This window comes from Myotis myotis, unplaced genomic scaffold (assembly GCF_014108235.1).
Source record: "Myotis myotis isolate mMyoMyo1 unplaced genomic scaffold, mMyoMyo1.p scaffold_m19_p_15, whole genome shotgun sequence".
In the NCBI taxonomy this organism is placed as follows: Eukaryota; Metazoa; Chordata; class Mammalia; order Chiroptera; family Vespertilionidae; genus Myotis; species Myotis myotis.
In genome coordinates, this window is record NW_023416319.1 from 28369789 (window position 1) to 28383940 (window position 14152).

A 14152-nucleotide genomic window follows, 5' to 3' on the forward strand; every position below is an offset into this window, starting at 1 on the left:
TAGGTCAATGCTCAACCACTGAGCCACACTAGCCAGGCTGAGCCCCTTCTTTAGCAGAAGGCATTATAATGGCTGTAGTTGGAGTTAGAGGACAAAATTTATGTTGGCTTTGTTCTCCTTTGAGTATAGAATAGATACATAAATAATGACTAAGAACAAAAGGTGGAACACTGCAATTGTGTGACAAAAGTGTTCTATGGTAAATAAGGTCTCTCTACTTAGAGAATCAAGGGAGAGCTTATTAGAGAACTGGACTGTATGTGTAGAGGTGGGAGAGAAAGAACTTTAGGGGTTGAAGGAATAGCAGATGCAAAGCATGTAAGTGGGAAGGAAGCAGGTAGGGCCCTGGGGTGGCTGGAGTGTAGAGGAAGGGGTGAGGGTGGTGTTATTTAGACCATTGCCAGATTCCCGAGGGTCTTACATTCCACAGCAGGGACCTTGAATGTTATGCCATAGAAAAGGTTCAGTTATTTAAGTTTTTGAGCCCCAAAGTAGTAGGATTGCAGCAGTGGTTTAGAAATCATTTTGTAATAAGATAAAATTGAATACATTGCAATAAAATTGAGACTTCACACTCTTCATGCCCAAGTAGTTTTCCTGGGATTGTTACTGCCAACATGTTCGTTCTCTCTCTCTCTCTCTCTCTCTCTCTCTCTCTCAAGAAAAATTGATCTGTGGGATTAGGACGAAGTCTATCTGTGAGCACAGGCTTTCTAAAGCAAACTTGGATTCAACTGCTGTGTCTAAAGCTTAATTGCTTGGCGACCTTGGAAAACTACTCAGCCTGTCCAAGCTTCCATTTTATTCTGGTAAAATGGAGATTATAAGGCTTCAGTGAGTTATTGCACTAATTGAGATATCCTTAGAACATTGTGTATGTTGTAGCAAGTCTCCAATTAATAGTAGCTGTTATTTTTTATGATGTGAGTTAACATTGGAGTATAAAAGTGAGTCTTTATAGCTATTCTAAAATATTATATTGTGGTCAGGAGAATTAGCAGAATTTGAATTGAAACCCCTTTTTGTCCATTGCTGGAAACAGGCAAATAAACTTGCTGGCAGGCAGCCTCAACCACTGTGGTCATACTTAAATGCAAGTGAGTTAGCCACCAGGGCTTTATAGCAGCCATGTTCTGGGACTCTGTGCTCACAACACTGTCTGGATTGAGCATACTTCACAAAATAGGGGGAAAGCCCTCTGCATGTTGGTAGGACAAAGGCCATGGCTTTTCTTTTTAGCAGTGGATGGATGTCTGCAGAAACCCCATGACATGGCCTGTGGGTGCAGCAGATTGAGGTAGCAGTAGGAAGGCAGGTCTTGATCAAGGTCTAAGGATGGTTGCCAGGGTGGCATTACCTTGTTGACATTTACCATATAAGATCTGGGCTTCCCCCTAGCAGGACAAGAAGCTGGATATTATATCTATATCCAGCATATTTTTAATGCTCCAAATTTTAGTATAATCAGCTAGTATCATTGAGACTGATACATAGACCCATATGCCAGCCTAGTACTTTGGGTGTGGGGGCCTCAATCAGATGTGTGACTATAAAGCAAACCTCTCAGATCCAGAGACCCAGACTTCTTCCCGCCTCAAGTTAAGGCATATGGAAAGCAGGCACTTTTATGAGAAGGTTGTCTTTTGATTTAAAGCCAAGGAAAGTGGCTCAAACCATAACATGAGGTGAGACCTGCATGTACCAACATATTAAGAGCCCTTCCGCCTTCATGTAATCTAAAGTCTCTCTGCTTCCTCTTCCTTCTGGTCCTCGGTGACTCCAGCTGCCCCTTTAAACTAAGCAGTGTCCTCTCAAAGAGAAACGTGAAATGTTTATTTTAAAGAAGTAAAATATTCAGTGGATTCAACATACTTTGGGCTCACTCCACTCTCTCTATTTGCTATTTAGTTCATGGGAAACTGTGATTAATCTGATTTTCTTTTTTGAGGGCTATATTTATTTTAGTTGAAACTTCAGAACATATTTATTCCTCAGATGGTGACTCTGAGATACTGAATTGTGTGATTCCTTGTAACACATTTTGTTATCTATCAGGGCAAATAATTTTCCAGTTCTGCCAAAGCTAATTGCCTTTATAGATCAAATTGTTAAATTTGAGTTATAGGGTAATTATGTGGAATGGGAACGCCTGCTTGTCTACTCTATAAACAGTTTTCTGTTGTGAAATGAATAGATCTGAAATGAACTAGTTTTTTAAAGGTTTTTGGCATTTTGTGTGCCTGCCTTGACATCACTCTTAGTCATTATATTATATGAATATGTTCACATAAAATATCTCTGCAAGTAAAAGCAGATAATTGAAAATCCATTTGGAAAATCATGCCATTGAAAAACTCAGTTAAACAGCAAATAAAACCCAAGCATTTATGGAATTTCATCTCAGGTTTGTCTCTCCTTTGCCTAATATTCATGGTGAGAATTCAGTTAGTCCGGGGGGCCACGCTGGGTCAACAGCTGTCTTTGAATATTAAATTCTGAAGCTATTTAAGAGGCTTAAAGGATAATGATGTGATCTGACCACCAAAGACACAAAGGCCTCAAAAATGTTTGAAATTCAGAGGAGGAAACCAGAATTCTATATCCCAGTTGACCAAAATCCCACACAGTTTTATTTCACTTTGAGAAGTGTTAGTTTGTTTTTAGGAAATTGAGTACTTGGTCTGGCCGATGTGGCTCAGTGGTTGAGCACTGATTCCCAGTCTGTACACATGCCTGGGTTGCTGGCTTGATCCCCAGTAGGGGCTGTGCAGGAGGTAGCTGATTAATGATTGTCTCTCATCATTGATGTTTCTATCTCTCTTTCCCTCTCCCTTCCTCTCTGAAAGCAATAAAAATGCATACATTAAAAATTAAGTTATATATAAAAAGAAAATTGAATACTTAGATGAACAAAAATGGAAATGATTGCAGCAGGACAGATGGGGACAGAACTGAGGTGAGAAGACTGGAAAGCCAGATGAGAAAAAACAGTGGTGAACTGAGTCAAAGTGTCACTTATCCAAATGAAGGAAGAGCCAGTCTTTTCAAATTATACTTACCTTTTCAAAAGTGAAATAATTCAAAAGTGAAAAAATATCCAGTACTAGTGTTTTTATTAATGATAAAATGTCTAAAGGTGATTTCATGTAGAGGTTCTGAAAATGTCATAACTTTTGTCAAGGAAGAAGAATACTTATTTCTTCAAAGTCATGTTTGTGTAGTGAGAAATACATTTGACATTGGGACCTAGAATGCACATAGATATTCACACATACATACAACTTTGCAAATTACATTTATTCTCACTATGTGTAATACATTTGGTATTTTATGTTTTATTACATTTTACAATGCTGCTTGTATGTCACTAAACAAGCCTTAATTCTGTCTCTCAGCCAGGCTGTTGGCTTGATATATTCTGGGACAAGAAATTAATTTTCTAAGATAAGCTTACACAGTCCCAGGACATCGTGTCCTTGTCATAGATGTGGAAATGGATAAGAATCAGCCTCAACATCTTGCTAGGGCAAGGATTTTTCTGAAGTCGAGGTGTCCTCAGGCATGTGACCATACAGTTCTGGTCAGGATGAGGCTTAGGCCTGCCTGATATTCCCTTCTCACAATGTCTATCCCACCCAGTGAGGTCAACTGACTTCTAGAACAATCCCTGGTTTCAAACAGAAGTGGTTAGCTCAGGAGAGACCTTCAAAGCAGATTCTAAGCAGATGGAAATTCAGTGGTTCAGGCAGTGAGCGACAGAACACAAGCTCCTACTAGTCAGAACCAGAAGGCAAAGTTCATGGTGAAGGAGTTTGATAAACACGGTTACATGGAGGCGTGTTTCATGTTTCATCAGGGGCTGATATGACATCAAGGGACAGCTGCATGGACACAGATCCTCAGCAGTGGTGGTGCCATAAACTCATACTCATGGTATAAGCTACTTGTGTCTTAAATAACCTTGGGGATCTGGGCAGGTGTGGTAGGAAGGGCAGTGATAGGAAGACTCTCTATCCAGAAGTCTTAGCTGTCTGTATTTAACGAAAAGGCCATGCTTTCTGCTCATACTGGGTTTCTACCATGTCTAGGTTCTCTGGGGGGCTCTGTGAGTCAGCCCCTTAGGAGTGGAAGGCAGGCCCAGTTCATGGGTGACTGTAGTGCTCCTAATTAACACTGGCATCCTCATTCACAGTGGCATGGTGGTCCCGTGGTTAGGCTGCAGACAATGATTATGGTGACCTTGAAACCATCCTTCCTTCCCACATGCATCTGGCTGGACCAGTTCCGGTGGGATTGTCTTGGCGAAATGTCTAAGCAGGCCAAGTGTGTGTTTATGTTCGCTGAGCTTCCCTGTTTTGTCTCTTCAGGATGTGTTTTTGCATTTCTTGTCCACACAGCATTCATTAGGGATCTATGTACATAAGAATACGGAGTAAGGTGGGGAGTGAAGTTTACTGCCGTGAATTTCTGTGATTGAGGACAGAACGGTAAAGAACACACAAAGCTTCCAGTTGTCCAAGGCATTTGAAGGTCACTGGAGTAATGATAGTAGAGTTGAAAATAAACCCAGTAAAATAAATGGATTGCAATCCTGTGAGTTTTTAGATTCAGCCACTCTGATCTACTGTTCTCTTTGTAAACTGCACGCATTCACCATCTCTGTGCTGTTACAAATACTGTTCCCTCTGTTTGGAAAGCCCTGGCTCCTTCTTCCCAATCAGCGGGGACTTGCTACCTGCCTGGGAAAAGCTACATATTATTTTTGGTAAATTATTTGTGTACCATCCTATCTCCTTACACTAAACTTTCTTTGGTAATAAAAAAAATAATTTACTGGTATATACTGTTTACAATGGGACAAGCTCTATGCTTTGTGACTGTTAGCTCATTTAATCCCCACAAAAGCCTGTTTATGCAGCTATAATTATACTTTTCAGAAAAGGAAACTGCGCAGGAGGGTTAAGTGACTTGTTTAGGGTTGCGGAGTTGGGATTTGTAACCAGGCATTCTGGCTCCAGTACCCGCATACGTAATCCACATGCTATGCTGCCTCTCAAGTTATGGGCTGCGTCACACATATCCCTGATGCCTCAGTGCCAAATGCAGTGTCTCCAGTATAGAGAGCTCAGATAAATGCTATTTGAAATTAATCAATGACCAGACTCCCCTGACAAGGGCATGTCCCTTATGTGGACCTGACATTTAGTTTTGGTGAAGGGGGATTTTGTAGGTAAGTATAAGCAGCCAAGGAGCCAAGTCGTTGTCCAGCCCAACAGGTGTGGGAAAGTACTAGTTATAAATTAAGAAAGTGTCCCGAGTGAAAGGTGAGCCATGGCTTTGAAATAGAAAAAAAAAATCTGTAGTAGAGAGATGTGTATGCCAGATGTCCAGTTGGTTGGGACAGGATGGTGGTGGTTTAAAGAAGAGAAAAAAAAAAAGTCCCAGGCTTTGATTTGTTGGGCTGTTTTGTTTTTTTTTTTTGTTTTCAGTGTTTTGGTTAATTTGTGGTTGGGGATATGAGGAAGTTTTAATTTTCCTTTGGAATATAGGAAGGAAAGTACATCAAACTTGTAGACTAATAAAGGCTATATATTACCTATGGAAATGCTTCATAAATGAACAGGTCCCCTTGATAATTTCTGTTCTATGAGAGAGAAAGGCCCACTCATGATATTTGCTGTCTGTGGTTAGTAGAGGCCTAGTTCTGTGTTGAAATCTGTGGGTCCTGAATAGATTTTCCTCCAACTTCAGATTCCAAACCCCAGATTTCAAAGATAGAAAAGTGAAATGTTATGGTGTAATAATGACTGTGTCAGTCAGTCTTTCTTGGTAGCCCTGGATAATCTACACCCAGACGTGTCTAATGATCAGAGTTTACCAAGTAGAAGAAAATTCTTGGACCAAGAAATACTTTGTCTGTGGCTACTAACTAGAGTGTTGTTGTTTTTTTGACTGATAAAGCTGGTCAGTGATCCTGTTCTCCACAAAGAGGTCTTGTCTTTGAAATAAATGTGGGCTGTTGAGGGGAAGTAAGAATTTCCTTTGAGGATTTTCACTGATTTGGGCTCCAGAAAGGTAGATGCAAATATTTTAAAGAAATTTTTCTCCTTTCTGATGCCATACCCTTCTTCTAAAATATACCTGTCCTCTGAAAAAATGAGGCAGGAATCATGACTTGAGACCATATTGGCTTTTAACTCGCTGATGTTCCAATTGTTATTTTTCACCTCAAAAATGTAGTAGATATTCAGGCACACTAAAGTGGTTCATACTTATTGCAGCTATTTTTAAAATTGGTAGCAATTACCACTGTGCTGTAATCGTTAGGGCAGTGTCAATTGATAGATGTTCTGTGATTTAATAAAGACAGAGATAATGCCAACCTTAAACTTTAAAAAATCCATAGGTATAAAGGTATAATTTCTGATTGAAATAATGAAGGAGGTAATTTACTTCAGAATGATATACTTCAGAATTTTTACATATTAAATGACTTTAATTACAGGTTATTTTAGAATGAGGGGGTTGAAAATAAAATCACCAGTTAAAATCCAGTATATTTGCATCCTTTGCTAAGTTTATTCCTCAGTGTTTTAGCCTTTTCTTGCAATTAAAAAAAGAATTTGTTGTTTTTTTTTATTTCTTTTTCTGAAATTTCATTGTTAGTATATATGAATGCAGTGGATTTTTGGACATTGATTTCTGTTTCCTGCAACTTTACTATATTTATTATTTCTAATAGTTCTTTGGTGGAATTTTTAGGCTCATAGACACAGACAACAGTATGTGAGTACCAGAGAGGAGGGTGGAGAGGTAGCAAAGGATAAAGGGGGTCAAATATATGATGACAGAAGATCTGACTTTGGGTGGTGGGCACACAATGCAATATACAGATTATGTATCATAGAATGGTACACTTGAAACCTATATAATCTTATTAACCAATGTCACCCAATAAATTTAAATAAATGCAATATATTTAATATAAAAATTATGAGTCTGATTTGAAAAAATGAAAATGAATTGTACATATTACCAAGGAGCCACTTCCAAGGCCTCTAAGAGCCATATCCAGTGTTGCAGTATGCCTTTTGTCAAATGTCAGCAAGTATGTGCAGAATTGTAAGTTTAACTAGAAATGTATATTAATGTTGAATTTTGAGAATACAAATACATACATATGGACAATAAAAGCTATACCCATTTTTCTTCTAGTGGCAAAAACAAGGTTGGCTTTTTTAACTCGCAAGTTTCAGAAATATTATTCCAAGTTATTGTCTTGGGGAGATGCATTACTTACATTTAGATATGCTGTCAGTTTTCTTTCTCTATCCATCCCTCTAATCTATCACTTATAACTCCACTTTCCCATCCTATATAATAAAAGGCTAATATGCAAATTGACCAAACAGCAGAACAACTGTTCGCTATGATGCACACTGACAACCAGGGGACAGATGCTCAACGCAGGAGCTGCCCCCTGGTGGTCAGTGCGCTCCTACAAGGGATTGCAGCTCAACCAGAAGCCGGGCTCACTGCTGGTGAGCACAGCAGTGGTGGTGGGAGCCTCTCCTGCCTCCACAGTAGTCGGACATCCCCTGAGGGCTCCCGGACTGCGAGAGGGTGCAGGCCAGGCTGTGGGACCCCTCCCCCTCAAGTGCACGAATTTTGTGCACTGGGCCTCTAGTTTAAAATAAAGGAGTTTGGACCAAATCTATCCTTAATTTAGATTATATATTGAATGCCTAGTTTGTGCTAGACATTGTTCTAAGTGAAACAATGGAAATAAATGTAAAATGCCCTCAATCCTCTAAGCAGCAGGTGACAGGGGTGCGGGCACAGACAGCAAACCTAAAAGTATAATTTTAAATCATGACGGGTGTGATAGGCCTTTCTCACAGGAGGCTCAGTTGTGCTATGGTTTGCAGCTGTTTGTCATCACCCAAAGTGTCGAGTGGAATCACACACCTTTGGAGAGCCTGGTAATACAACAATAACAACAACAGCAACAAAACACCTTGTAAAAATGTAGGCTAGAAAATGAGTGGGGGTGGAGGGCACATTATAAATGGAACGGTCTCTTTGAGGCCTGAATAACGGGAACAAGATAATGACAAATATTTTGAGGAGGAGTATGCTAGATAGAGGGTCTACTGAATGCAAAATTCTGAAGAGGGAGTCGGTCTGGTAAGCACAAGGCACAGAAAGAGCCAGTGTTTCTAAAACAGAATAAATGAGGGTGAGAATGGGAGAAGATGAGGATGGAGACGTCTAAGAGTTGCTAAGGTTTCTCGCCATTCTAAATTCTATGTTTTTCTTTGATTTAATTGGAAATAAAGAATTGGTAGAGCTGCAAAGTGACCTTCAAAAAACAGTGAACCTGCTGGCATTTGAGGGACATAATTATAGAGACTCTTGAAGCATCAGCATGTGTGATCATCTTCCCCTCAGGTGCAATTGGACATTTCAGGATAGCACAGTCATTACAATCCCATAACACCATCACCATTATCTTTCCCAGAGGTGGGCTGCTTTTGGCCATTGTTCCATAGGCTCTTCTCTGGACCCCGGAGTTTGTGGGCTTATGCAGCATGGAAATAGGAACTGTGAATACTTGTGTAGGTATGCTCAAGTAACTGATACAGCAGTTGTGGGTGTCAAGTTACAAAACCCTATCAGATAATATTAAGAAGGTGATTGGATAATTTCCATGAAGTAATAAACAGTCTGCAGATATTCCTGTTAAACTTTCTACTCTGTGGGATGAAGGACCTAAAGTCATGAAAGAGCCAGCTGGTCTGGACAGGAGGGGAACCCACTGTCATCTTGGCACACCCTGGACCCTCATGAGAAGCTAGTGTGTGACAGACAGACTTGTAAGGACAAGAGGGAGGCCAAAGTCTAATTTAACCCCAGGATCCAGAAATTTTGGATGCCACTAACTGTTTTGTTACTCAGTACCTTCCCGTTTTGGTTGGATTTTCTTTTACTTACAACCAGGGAGTTGGGACCAGTCTATTTGTTTATCCCTGACAGGTGACTTGGACACATCTCTTCTTTGCAATGTAAAAGGTGCTAGTGATTGTCCACACGAACCCCTCCAGCCACAGGCTGGGGTGGGGCAGTGGAGGAGAATGGCCCATATTTTTCACTAACTCCACCACAGCTCACCGTGGGACATGAAAGAAGTGCCTGCATTGAGTGCCACTTTAACCTCTTATTGACGACAGGACCTTGGGCTAGTTAGTCACTGTGTTTGCTTCAACGTCTCATATTGAAACTCTCCTTGGGTTATTGCGAAGCTTAGACAAGATAAGGGTCATGAAAGTGCTTTGCCCACTGTGCTAGGGATAACATTCTGACCGGGCTGGGTTGCAGACTCTTCCCTCCCGTCTCAGCTGAGACCCCAAAGATGGGCAAGACTCCATCTTTCACCACAGCAGCTGATGGGCTTGAACTCTAGAACCAATCAAAGCCAGAGCTTCCAGGAGAAGGCAGGAGCCAAGTACTGGGTCACAGCCCCCTCTCTGTCTGTTGAGGTTTTTTATTGCTGTGTAACAAACCACCCCGAAACCCAGTGGCACAGAGTAAGAGCCATTTTGTTCTCAGATTTCGTGGGTCAGGAATTCAGATGTGATAGAAATGGCTTGTCTCTGCCCCAAGATATTTGGGGCTTTAGATGTGGACTCTAATGCTGAGCCTGGGCTCAGCTAGAATTTTCTCACTCACATGTCTTCCTCCTGACTTCACTGAACTGAGATGACAGAGAGGCTAGGTCAGGCTGGCACTGCTACAGATGAAGACTCTTCCCTTGTCAACTTTAGCTACTACCTGCCCTATCTGATAGAATCGCTACTAACCACATATGAGTAGTTGAGTGTAAATTAGTTAAAATTAAATATACTTAAAAACTCAGCTTCTTAGTCACATTGGCCACATTTCAGCAGCTCAGTAGCTACATTTGGCTGGAGGCTGCCAGATTGGACAATGCAGCTAAATAACATTGCTGCCATCAAAGAAAGATGTACCCGTCGGCGCTACTGTGAGATTTTTTGTCTGACTCATCTTTGCATCCTCAGACCTGATCAGAGACACTCAGAAATGTTTGTTGAATTGATAAATGAAAGTAGAAATCACCATTTGTTTTTCAAATCTGTATGTCATACAGATCTTTTCAAAGCAGCAAGATAAGAAAATGGAACATACTAGTAGATATCTTGTTAAATGAAATAAATCAGTTGAATGTGTGTTCTATAATCCTAATTTTAAAGCTTTTTATAAGAAAATGAGTTATGTTTGAGCAAAAAGCACACACACAGAGATTAGGTAGTATGTTATTTTCAATATTAAGAAAATTGTGGCTATTCTCAATGTCAAGTATTAATGAAAGGCAATTTTAAGAGTACATAGACTAAAGTATTCAGAAACATGGTATTGAAGTGTAAAGACAAATCACAGCCAAGTCACATGCAAACCACAAAGTCTCTTCCCTAAGGAGTGCTCAAAGCAATATTTCCTTTCTCCAAATATGGCTCCCTTGCGAAGCTACAGAGAAGAAGGCAGATGGCACAGCTCTCATTTCCCTGTTATACCTCATGACACAGCAATACACTTTGTTCCACTTCTCCTTAAAGAAATTACTTCTGTCTATTTCAGGAATTATCTTAAACCTGGGAATGAACCTAGTGGCTGTGACAGGGTCAGAATACTGACACACGGACAGTGGTCCTCTTCTTGCTGCCTTACTTGGCTCCTCATTTGGTAGTTTATGAGCTCACAGATGCTGGGCCAGACTTTAGTCCCTAAAATTAAGACGTTCTGCTTGACAGAGCCAAATCTAAATTGCTGAAGCAAGGACAGTAAAGCATGAAGCAGTGCCTTAAAAAGTAACTAGGGCCATCAAACCCACACTAAAAGTCAACATGATTTCAAAATGAAGATCTTCAGATGCCACAGTAATTTCTCAGGAAAAAAAAAGGCCATCGTTAGGAGAATACTAAAGCTAAATGAGAATAACAAAATAATACAGGAGACCAGTTTAATTAGCAGCTCTGCTGTTTTATTTCATGCTCAGTTGATGGGAGAAAATATTTTCATCAAGCTCTTAAAATGATTGAATTGAAAGATATGAATGTAATCATCTGGAAAAATGGCATTAACAAAATAGTTTAAAAATAAATATGATAGAAATGACTTCTCTGCAATTATTATGTTCATCGACTATTAGTTATTCTTAAACCATGATGGGTTCTAGATTTGAGTAAAACTCCTAGAGGAGCTGATATTGGAAGAGGTTGGGTTGTTCGGTGAATGACTTCTTTCTTAATGTGTTTTTTTTCTGTTGCTGTTTCTATTTTTCAGACCCACTATGAAAATGGGGAATACATCATCAGGCAAGGTGCAAGAGGGGACACCTTCTTTATCATCAGCAAAGGAAAGGTAAGCTCTGGTAGAGCAAGAGTGATGTTGGAGGGGACCCGGGGTTCCTCAGTAACCCTGGGAGCAGCACAGGTGCAGGGTCTAGACCAGCCGTGGGCAAACTACGGCCCGCGGGCCGGATCCGGCCCGTTTGAGATGAATAAAACTATTGAAAAAAAGACCGTACCCTTTAATGTAATGATGTTTACTTTGAATTTATATTAGTTCACACAAACACTCCATCCATGCTTTTGTTCCGGCCCTCCGGTCCAGTTTAAGAACCCATTGTGGCCCTCGAGTCAAAAAGTTTGCCCACCCCTGCTCTAGAGCTATACCAGCGTTTCCAGTTTCTGAAGCTGAAAGAGAAATACTTGAAAATAAATTTCCCAAAGGAAGAAAACATATAATGCTAAAGACTGGGAAATAGTTTATGTGCTATGCTATAATCATGATGCAAGATGCCACTGGTATGTCTGCACGAATGGGAAGATTTCCATAATTAAAAGTACATGATTAATAAGGAAAAAACTAAGGTTGCTTTAAAAAAAATTTAACAGGAAAAAAATCTATCCAGTCATTATGCTATAATGAAACATCTGGACTTCGAAATTGGATGGCCCAAGTTTTAATTTGGCTATATAACTTGTTAGATTTAGTATCCACAGGCAAGTTGCTTAACACTCTGAGCACACTAAGGACATAAATATATGCATGTTCTATTGTATATTCTTAAAAAATATTGAGTGAATTCTAAAAACTCTTAAGATGCTAAATTATAGGACAATATAAATGAGGTAGACAAAGGAAATAAGCAAAAAATTATATTTTATTCATTACTATATTGTTTTAACTTTTTAATATTATGAATCTATTATAGTTTTTATTTAAAAACCAAATACACCCTAACCCATTTGGTTCAATGGATAGAGCGTCAGCCTGTGGACTGAAAGGTCCTGGGTTTGATTCCAGTCAGGGGCACGTGGCCGAGTTGCAGGCTCAATCCCTTGTAGGGGGCGTGCAGAAGTTAGCCAATCAATGATTCTCTGTTATTGTTGATGTTTCAGTCTCTCTCTCCCTCTCCCTTCCTCTCTGAAATTAATAAAAATATATTTTAAAAATAACTAAGAAAATAAGTGAATTGGAAAATAGGGACTTATGTAGATTAATACTCTGGAATTAGCCCTAGCCGGCTTGGCTCAGTGAACAAAGTGTCGGCCTGTGGACTGAAGGGTTGCAGGTTTGATTCTAGTTAAGGGCATATGCCTGGTTTGTGGGCTAAATCCCCAGTAGGGGGCGTGCAGGAGACAGATGATCAATGATTCTCATCTTTGATGTTTCTATCTCTCCCTTTTCCTTCCTCTCTGAAATCAACACACACACACACACACACTGGAATTATAATGCTAAAATATATATCTTTAAAAACATACCTTAAATTTCTCTCAGCAATAAAGTCATAATTATTTTACATTTAAGTATCATTGCACTGTAACCTCTGATTTGAACTTATTTTGATTTATTATAAATGATCTTTAAAAAGAATTTGCATGTGTTAAGTATAGGAAGAAATGGGGGAAGATTTATATGTTTTTATTTTTACAATTGTTACCTAAAAGTAAGTATATTCATATCCTATGATTTAACAAATATAACTGAATCTTATATCTAGAAAAGAGACTTAAAGAGCCATAGTGAGCAGGATATGTGAAAGATTATAAATCTTGTTGGATTTTAGATAATCCTCTTTGAACTAATTTTGAATCAAGAATGTGCACATGCCAATGTTTTACACCAGTGGCATGTCAAACTAAAGTGAAGAAAATGCTACTTATACCTTCATCATACGTACTTTTTGACTGATATCAGAAAGCCTGGGATAGAAATAGAAGTCAGGGACTAGCTTCTTCCAAGGCATCCTGGAATGACACGTCTGACCATAGTTATGGTTAAAACTATATCTTGTGTTTTCCACTGTTAGAAGATAAGAGGTGTTAGCATTTTATGTTTTATATATATAAATAGCTAGAGCCTACCATTTACTGTTTTATTTCTTAACACCAACTAAAGAATCATGGAAATTGAAAATCTTGGTGGATATAAGTGACTCCATTGGTCACAGGGAGACTTTTCACCCTCATGCTTTGGGTGTATTTTTCTTTTATTACATTGCTAATTCTTTGTTATCAGAGGATGATATGTTTATCAGGTAAGATGAATTTCTGACAGGCTTATGTGAATACTCTATTACTGTAAATTCCCAGCGCTGCCTAAAAGAAGCTGTGTTTGCAAACCAGTTTCAGCTGAAGTCAGGTGCATTAGTGGTGCTGTTTTATGAGTTTCATAATAAGTCTAAATAAAAGTGGCATGAAAATTACACCATGGGAACCAATTCCATTGGCAATATTTTGGAGCACCATAGGGATTCCAAGAGGGAAGGAATAAGAATATATTAGACTCTTTTGATATATTCAAGATATTTTTCTTAAAAATATTTTTTATTAATCAGTTTGATCAATTAAGTAGCACCAGTACTTGTCATTTGTTGATCTGTTAATGGTAGCCATTCTGACAGGTGTGAAGTGATGTCTCATTGTGTTTTTAATTTGCATCTCTGAGATGATTATCAGCATTGAGCATTTTTTTCATGTGTCTATTGGCCATCTGTATATCCTCTTTGGAGAAGTGTCTATTTAAATTATTTGCTCATTTTTTAATTGGATTGTTTGTCTTCTTG

The 14152-nt window shown here is 39.2% G+C and overlaps 1 protein-coding gene across 2 annotated transcripts in view; it reads left to right on the top strand.

The window, feature by feature from the left end:
* The window catches only part of PRKG1 (protein kinase cGMP-dependent 1), a 1061913-nt gene that overhangs the window by 856248 nt on the left and 191513 nt on the right, over positions 1-14152 (top strand). For both annotated transcript variants that reach the window (XM_036336760.1, XM_036336758.1), the window contains exon 6: positions 11362-11439. In XM_036336760.1, coding sequence (XP_036192653.1) covers positions 11362-11439 — 78 coding nt within the window. The remainder of the gene's footprint in view (positions 1-11361; positions 11440-14152) is intronic.